This window comes from Cynara cardunculus, assembly GCF_001531365.2.
Source record: "Cynara cardunculus var. scolymus isolate 2C chromosome LG 8, CcrdV1, whole genome shotgun sequence".
Taxonomy (NCBI): domain Eukaryota; kingdom Viridiplantae; phylum Streptophyta; class Magnoliopsida; order Asterales; family Asteraceae; genus Cynara; species Cynara cardunculus.
This window is the reverse complement of record NC_037535.1, coordinates 11521667-11531134: the sequence shown is the minus strand read 5'-3', so window position 1 is coordinate 11531134 and position 9468 is coordinate 11521667. Positions and strand designations below refer to the sequence as shown.

Sequence of the window (9468 nt, the reverse complement as noted above, 5' to 3'; positions counted from 1 at the left end):
TCTCCTTAGAGATAGACATCGGAAGAACAAAGATAGAGGCCCAATAGATTTGCATATAGGACAGGACCAAAAGAATGAGCTGCAACCTACCGGCAAAGGAAAGGGACTTATTTTTCCAGTCATTAAGTATGGATTTAACCTTGTCAACAAGGCCCTTATAGTCCCGATGATAGAGACGGGTAGTAATGAGAGAGGACACCAAGATAACGAACCGGAAGGGAGCCCTCCGGGAATTGAATGATGGTCTGAATCAAGTTTTTAGTGTGCTGGCCGACATTACAGTAGAAGGCCTCGCTTTTGGCCGGACTCGGAAAGAGACCAGACACACTCGAAAACTCATCAAGAGAATCCTTTATGACACAAATAGAGTCACTATCACCATGGCAGAATATGAGGAGATCATCAGTAAAACAGAGGTGGGTGATCTTCTGCTTCTCACAATTCCGATGATAGGAAAAGGTGTCCGTCTCACATATTTTTCTTTTGGTCAAGAGGTTAAGGACCTCCATGACCAGGGTGAAGAGATAAGGAGAAAGAGGATCGCCCTACCTTAGCCACGACCTCCCTTGAAAAAGCTATGGAGGTTTCCATTGACACTGACCGAGTTAGAGGCCGTGAAAACACATGACATAATCCATTTAATCATGGTGAGGGGAAAACCGTAGCCGAAAAGGGTAGTGCGAAGAAAATGCCAATCAATAGTATCATAAGCCTTTTGGATATCAGCTTTAAAGGCACAGCGGGGAGGGGCCCGTTGCTTATGATAGCCACGCATGAGCTCCTGGATGAGCAGAATATTACCAGCAATGAGACGACCCGGGATAAAAGCAGACTGTTAAGATCAACCAGAGAAGAAAGATGATCTTTTATTCGGTCAGCAATGATCTTGCTAATGATTTTATAAATGACATTGCAGCAAGCAATAGGACGGAAATCGATGACACGAGAAGGGGCAGCCGACTTGGGGATAAGGGCCAGAATAGTACTATTAAGTGACTTTAAAAGCTCACCATTCGTGAAGAACTCACGAATAGCGGAGCACACATACCTGCCAACAATACTCCAAGTGGCTTTGAAGAATTTGAAAGTGAAATCGTCAGGCCCCGGAGCTTTATCATCTCCCATCTGGAAGAGGGCCTGCTTGATCTCAGAGTCAGTAATAGGAGCAATCATCATGGCAGCTTGAATGACATTAATCTTTCTAGTGAAGAGGAAGGCAGGATTATGAATAGGGAGGGAGGGATGAGAGGTACCGAGGAAGTTATCGAAGTGAGAGACAAAGAGATGGGGGACCTCAACATTAGACACCCAGAGACCGTTAGCATTTTGAATGGTATCGATACGATTCTTGTTGATACGACTCTTGATGGACTTATGGAAAAAAGAAAAATTTCAGTCTCCTTCCCGGAGCCAATTGATCTTGTCTATTTGCTTAAGTAACCGCTCCTCATCAAGGCAAGCACTATTGTAGGCAGATAAATACCCATAGTGCTCCTCTCGGAGGGCCCCATTGTCAGGATCTCTATCCAGAGCTGTTTGGACCCTGTCAAGGTCAGGCCGCAACTTAGACACTTTGAAATGAAGATTACCCTGATCATTAAGCATCTTACGAAAGGGTCCCTTAAGATTTTTAAGATTTTGGGAAATCTTATACATCTCACGACCAGTAAGATCAGGGAACCAATTGGAAGACACAACAGTCTTAAAAGACTCTTTATAAGTGAGAAAGTTAGGAAACTTAAACGGTTTGGGTTTATGGGGAGAACGAGAAGGAAGAGTAAGGACCGCCGGACTATGATCCGAGGACCAATAGGGGAGAAACACAACAGACGCAGAAGGGAAAAGAGGAAGGGAATGAAGATTGCCCAAGACACGGTCAATCTTTTTGAGAAGACCTCCCGTAACATTAGGGTTTTTAGTCCAGGTAAAGAACAGGCCCTTGAAATTGATATCCTCCACCTCAAGGTGTCGGACACACTCACGAAAATCATCCATACCACTATTAGGGCCCGAGATGCCTGAGGAGCTGTCCTTAGGGTCAAGGGCTACATTGAAATCACCCATGATGAACCATGGGGTGTCCTTAACGACATGCTTATGACCCTTAAGAGATGCCCATAACTGGCGATGGGCGATATGGTAATTATCCGCATACACCACATAAAAGAAAAGAATCTTAGAGGAGTCTTGGATCATGACCTGAAAATGCATCACCTGATCGATAGCATCTAAAAGCATCATGTCAACATGGACAGGGTTCCATGCAACAATGATACGGGTTCCTCTAAGGCAAAGAGAACCATTAGAGGCCTAGGACCAAGAACTGAATACTCTCTCACAGATGGAAGGGAGACTAGACATAGTGGCACGAGACTCAAGGGCAGCACATATTTGAAGGTTGGAATCCCGAATAAGATCTCTCATAGCTCTCTGATGGGAGAGATTACAGAGACCACGGGTATTCCACAAGGCAAAGCTCGTCATTGGGAAATGGGGGAGGGAGTGGAGTCCATCTGCTCGGGCTCCTGAGAGGACATCGAATCAACCTGGGGAAGAGAGAGATCAAGGGCAACGAATCGAGCGGTATTGCCAACATCAGATTCAATCTCAATCATATCAACCTCATCCAGGAGGTCATCCTGATCAAGGAGACCATCCTCTATCTCAAGAGGAGCAGAGGAGGGAGGGAGGGAAGAGGAGGACAACCCAGGATCTCTAGGAAGAGATTGGTCAGCGAGAACAGAAAACCGATTAGAGGAGGGAGAGGGAGCTTTGGATTGCTTCCGGGAGGAGGGTTGTGGGTTAGAAGGCTTGGGGGAAAGACGAGAAAGGATAGGGGGCCTAGGGGGAGAGGGCAGGGGGCTAGAGGATAAACCCACGGGGGGGATTGATATGGGGGGAAAACCCTTGGGGAAGGGTTCGGTCTTTGCATCTTAGAGCCATCTTGACGAAGGGGGGCGGTCACCTTTTCTTTCATCTTCTCACTAGCTTGCTTCCCGTTAGATGCAGGGGGGCGGGTCTCCTTCTTTTTATAATTTTTCCGTGCAACAGGTATCGGAGCCTTAGGCTTTTGGCTTTGCTTTTGGACACGAGTATGGAATCCCTCACTATCTATCATAATATTCTTTCCAGTAGTGCATTGCTCATTTGTGGATTTCACATTCATATCATTCTTAGTCAAAGTATGCAAACAGGCAGAGTCAGAATGTCCAAAGATATGACAGTTAATGCATGTAGGAGGTTTCCATTCATAGTCAACACGTAGAGAATATAGAGTCATAGCAAGAGTGTCAGGGTCAGGAATACGAACTTTAACCTCATCTATCCAAGTGTTCCTAAAAGGCACCTCAAGCAAAACACGAGCAAAAGCAGATTTTCCAGCAGCATACTTACACATATTAGCAGTCCATGAGTCCAAAGCTAGGGGAATACCTATTTTACTTGCTATGTGACTGAGACCCTCATCATTCCAAACGTCATATGGTATATCATGAATTCTAACCCAAATAGGTATTTTATCATGCAAATTTGAATTCAGATTTAATCCCGGCCTCCACTTTTGAATAAAGATGGGAATATTTTTAAAAGTCCATGGGCCATTATCAATAACCTTTTGAAGACCATCAATAGAATTGAATTTAAATAAAAAAAAATCCCATGGCCATTTAGATGGACATCCTCAATTCCATATTGGGACCATAATTTTGAAGCATAAAAACGAACCACCGAAAAAGGGAGTCTTTTACCAACAAAGTAACCACAAAGGGTTTTAGCATAAGTTTCGCAACTCTTCTTAACCACCGAAAGGGGAATATCAATAGGGGAGTCAACATTTTCATTTTGAATAGGAATATGATGAAAATTTTCATTAGCATGCTTATTCGATCCACTTATCATATGGGCATAAGAATTTGGAAGAATTGAAGTATTTTTTGAGCATTAGGAGAAAAAAATATTTGAGAGATTGTGCATGGTTTTCTCATTCAAAGGGGATGGATCAATTGAAGCATTTTGGACATGCAAGCAATCAACAGATGGCACATCAATATTAGAAGCATTTAGTGGGGGCATAAGGGGGGAGGGAGCATGCATGTGGCAATCCGGTTTCAAAACAGAAACATTTGGGGGTTTAGACTGACACTTAGATAGAACATTAGGGGAGGAAGATGAAAAAAGACACTTACCTGGGCCAGTAGCAAGAAGGCCGAGACTTGAGGTCTTTTTGGCAAAGATAGAGCCCAAAATGCCTCTTGGGCTGCTGTTGAGATTAGAGATATCCAAATGGTGAGGCCCAAGAATAGAGGTAGCATCCACAAGAGAAGAAATCAAAGGGCCTGCAGTATCCGAATGAGAAACACTTTTTGGCCCAACATCAGACAGCTTGTTTTTTTAAAGGCAGTGGGCCAAGAATCGAGGGATGGGTCTGGCAGTTACTCTTTGGGCTACTTATAACACGGTCCAAGACTCCAAACTCCAAAGTACTAAGAGTTGGGTCACCCTCCAAAGAGACAAGGCTGCTCTCATTTGACCCATGTGAAATAGAACAAAAACCAGTGGCCGAGTCCAAAGAGAGAGACGGTTTAAGAGCCAAATGCATATCTTCACCAACCACCAAATTTTTGACACCTAACCCATCTTCACGTGTCCTTGAGATTAAAGAATTAAGCCTATTGACCGGACAATCTTTATCCACAAGAGAAGGCATTTGGGCCCCAAGGTTAATAACCATAGGACAAGCACCACCACTAAGACCCATCACGTGGCCTTTCCCACTCATCCGGCTGCACACGGGTTTATCCAATGGACCGCTATTTTTTCAATACTAACCTTTTGCAGCCTGTCAACTTCAATAGCCGGCGCATGCACTTCCACTGCCATACGGTCATCCTTACTGCTATCCATGAGAGAGTTGTCATCTTCATGCATGGGGGAACTAAAAAAATCTTCCACATCCTCAGTGCTAACGGTGCATGGGGGATTACCAAAGAAGAAAACCTATTGACTTTCTTGATTTTTCAAAAAAGAGACCGTTGGATCATCTTCTCTGCAAACTTGCATGGAGCACCCAGGACTGCCATCTTCATGGGAGAAGATAACACCATTCTCAGCAAAGTAAGTAGGATGACTGAACATCCAATCCTTTTTTCCATGAAGGCTAGAGGTGATAGATAAGCTTCCCCTCGATGCTTCTGTTAGAATATTATTATCAGTAATAGAGACAGCAATCCAAGGCAGGTCCGATGAACACTCCCCTTCAGACTTATTCATTCCAGAATATTTTTTACGATGGGTCTGGACAACCAGCTTTTTGCATGTTGAAGCAATAAGTCCTTCACTAACTGGGTTAGATTCTTGATAGTTCATAAGAACATTACAAGCAACCTCCTTAGCTTTCTCCTTCCTTGAAGCAGTAACTAAACGGCGAGAAAAGGCTTTGGATTTGCATGGCTGGACAGGTAGGGGATCATTTCTATCTTTTAAAACTTCCTCCTTAAACTCCTCCATAAATTCCTCCTTGCTCCTAAGATTGAACTCGTGGATATCTAAGGGGATGGGGGGTGGATTCTTACATAAACTTTCAGAACCGGTAACATCCAAAACACTTTCTAACATGGAAGGGAGTTGCCTATGCTGGATGATAGAGGTTTTTCTTCTTCTTTCCATCACATTCTTGAGACGCCTAAACGTGATGATCTAAAATTTGGACCTTTTGCCATGAGCAAGGAACGATTACTTAGATAAGAGTTTTTCTTATTTTCCTATGCAATGATTCTTCAAAACAAAGAGAAAAATCATCCATAGTAGCAACAAAAAACACAAAGAACAGCCCAAAAAACTTGAGAATTCTAGAGAGAGAAAGTAGAGAGAGGGGTCTTTTTGGTTTTTAGTTGATACTTTTATATATATATATATATATATATATATATATATATATATATATACTAGTTGTGAACCCGTACAATGCGGCGGGGTATAAATTTTATATAAATGTAAGTGAAAATATCAATTGATGATTAAAACAAATAATCACATGATTGTCATAAAAAGACCAAACCAAATGGAAAACGCTTTTCGTTTTAGTTTTGAATATGAATATGTTATTTTGAACGAATATATACATATTTTTGGCAAAAAAAACCTTTTTATAGCCGGCATGTTAACCAACAAAACTCGTCTTATAGAACTCCTTGACAACATCAGCAAGTGCCTCATATAATCTGTGGTCAGAGAGTACAAGGAGCACATAAAGTGTATGGTGATCCTTGTGTCAAGAATGTTCGACATCTAAAGATACAAATATGATGACTTATTATTCGTAATTGTTCAAGGGACAAAAATTAGATTTCAAAAAAAATATAAAACATTAAAATAGACTGGGCCCAATACTTTAAATCCACACATGCATGTCCTCATTCACCTTCAGCTCCAACATCAGCCCTATTGTCCTCATATTCATTATAGAAGTCCTAGAAGATACTATCTGCAAATTGATAAAGAATCTATGACAAGTTTAGAACTCTAAGGGTTCGTTTACCAAACACTTATTCGGGTAAGTGCTTACCAAGTTATGTACCTCATCGGATGAATATGGTAAGGACCAAAAATCTTACCCGGTAAGAGCGAGACAAGGACCATGAATCTTACTCAGTAAGTGAGGGCAACGACTCTTACCATGTTAAGCGCTTACCGAGTAAATTGTTGCATATGATGTCGTTTTGGTTTTATACAGAATGGTAAAGAGGCCGGACTAAAATCTTACCTGATATGTAAATAATAGTGTTAAATTTTACTAGTAAGCTCTTAGCAGATAAATATTTGGTAAACGGCCCCTAAGCTGCAGATTAAGCTTTCACATTCAAATACACCCAAATATAGTTACATATTTAGTTTATCAAGACCAACAACCCCAACAACAACAATAATAATGTATAAATCGTTCCGTGCATGTTTTAAAAATCGACCTCTTTACGTCCCCAAGTTATTTAAATGCCTGAGATGTTAATCCCTTCCATTCACATTCATATACACCCAAATATAGTTATATATTTAGTTTATCAAGACCACCATCACCAACAACAACAACAACAACAACGTGCATGTTTTAAATATCACACAACCTCTTTACGTCCCCAAATTAAAGTTTAAAGTGTTGTGCATATGAAAGATCCCAATAATGGATTTCACTGTTGTGGTGGAAATATCTGAAACAGGTTAAGGCAGAGTCTCGGATTGAGGGTTTTGCTTCATAGCTTTCAGACAATTCCTCAACAACAAAAAAACCACTTTTCACAAATATGCCAAGAATGTATGTAAAAGTGGTTAACCAACATTTGGAAATATTAAAGTAGCAGATACATGATCCAACAAACTACAGGAGGATGTAATATTAAGCACTCCCACAGAAAAGAATAAAAACACAGAAGCAGAGCTCATCAGATATGGGGAACTCCATATGTAGATACATGCGAACACAAAAGCAGCAATAAAATTTTCTACTTTAAAGATATAAATCCAATGGTCTCATCTTAAACCCGAGGAGCAGAAGCAAAAACAAGCACGTACCAAGTTCATAATAGAAATCACCGATTCCTAGGAGCTCAGCCCAAAAACCTTTATTTGATGCCAGTGGGTCTACTCCTACTTTCGCACACATCTCGTGAAAATGTGATACGAGAGCATGAATGGCATGTAATCGACACTTTTCGTTCGTATCACTTTCCTCTACATAAAAAGATGGTGTCTTGGGTTAGCCACAAAACAGGTCTTTCGCAACAGTTTGAATTCCGATGGGTATTTTATGTTATTACCATGATGCTTAGAGGAGCGGCAATCACAGCGAGATTGATAACGGCAAGCATCTACCTTATAGTGTTACCGTGTTGTAGAGCTACAAACCACAAAAAAAAAACGTAAATATCGAACACCCACAGGGATACCCGACTAACAAGATGCAGAAAAGTACGAAAAAAAGGGTAAGCATCCTTTTGTTTCCATTGGTTTCTTGAACAAGGCACCAAATACGCACAGATAATAGCACAAAAATGATAGAAATCTCACCAGTTTGAAGAATCTATAACCTTCACTTGGTTCTGTAATCGTCAATCGCACACCATTACATCTCATTAGTAGTTAAAGAAGTATACAAATGCAACCAAAAAAATGTGATTCTCCAAAAATGCACCTTGGATTCGTAACGATGAGGCCATTTTGCTCTAGCTCGATCAGCTGGAACTGGCTTTTCGATAAATCGGACGTCATCATCAGCTGCGGCGATGGCAGGAGAGGTCTTGGATTTCTTTGATGGAGGCGATGATTTTGAATCACATTCTGCTTATAGCCTTACTACCTACTACTGCCCACTTTTATTAAAATCAAAATCTCGAACTTAATTGCGAAAATCATAATCTTTTAATATAATTTAGTGCATTTATAATAACCTGTTAAATCAAGATGAAATCAACATGAATCAGACATGAAAACCTATTATGTAAATACTTCGTTCATTAGTGTAGTTTAAAAACTCTAACCTCTCCTTTGATGCTGGTTCATCTTGTACAATCGGGTCTTTCATCACCTGAGGTAGAGCGATTGAGAAATCAAAAAAATTACATGAGATGGAGCAATGGAGAAATCAAAAAAAATTTAGCTGAGATGGAGCAATGGAGATGAAAGCAACAAGTTAAAATCAAAACCTAATTTGTGAGACGAAGCAATGAAGATGAACCCTAATATGTGAATCCAAATTTAAAGCAAAATCAAAATCAAAATCAAATCCAAACTCTAGTTGATGAATCCTTTGCAATCACGATTTACAACTCTAATATGAGTGAACAACAAAAGAAGAAATCAAACCTGTTGTTGTTTAGCACGATGAAATCGAACTCAACTCCAAAGCTTTTGTTGAAAGAAAATCAGAAATTGAACTCCATATATGAAATCGAACTCCAAATCGCCGGTGGTTCGTGCATTCGTGGTTGCTGGTGGCTCATGGTCGGAAGATGTCGAATGGGACGATAAGGTTGGGGCTGAGGTGGATCGGAAGATGTTGAAGGAGATTTATTGGGAAGAAGAATCCTTGGATGAAGCAACAATTTTGAATTTTGAACAGCCAAGTGTAGGCTTTTCGACCTTACCCCCAAAATGAAGCGCCAATATTTGCTGGATTTGCTCCATAAAGTAAATGCATCAATAATTTGTACCATATGCTTTGTGACTTGTCCTTAAGATTTTTTTGAAAATCTTGCATAAAATGGTTGTAACTTATGCTTAAGGACTTGTATTTAAGATAATAACCTAAATGCTTATATATGTAGTATAGATATATATATATATCTATATATATATCTATCTATATATATATATATAGATATAGATATATATATATAGGGTTGGGTTCACGTGAGACCAGCCTGTTTTCGTGAGACCCGTGAGACCACATTTTTACACGTAACCTTCACAGCAAAAACA

At 40.4% G+C, this 9468-nt stretch overlaps 1 protein-coding gene across 1 annotated transcript; it reads right to left on the bottom strand.

Annotated features, from left to right (window-relative positions):
- Nucleotides 1–2480: 2480 nt before the first annotated feature.
- Nucleotides 2481–4926, bottom strand: LOC112516185. The gene is made up of 3 exons (XM_025123206.1): nt 4828–4926; nt 2966–3610; nt 2481–2639 (listed from the first exon to the last, which is right to left on the bottom strand). The coding sequence occupies exons 1-3, from the start codon at nt 4924–4926 to the stop codon at nt 2481–2483; spliced, it is 903 nt and encodes a 300-aa protein (XP_024978974.1).
- Nucleotides 4927–9468: the final 4542 nt, after the last annotated feature.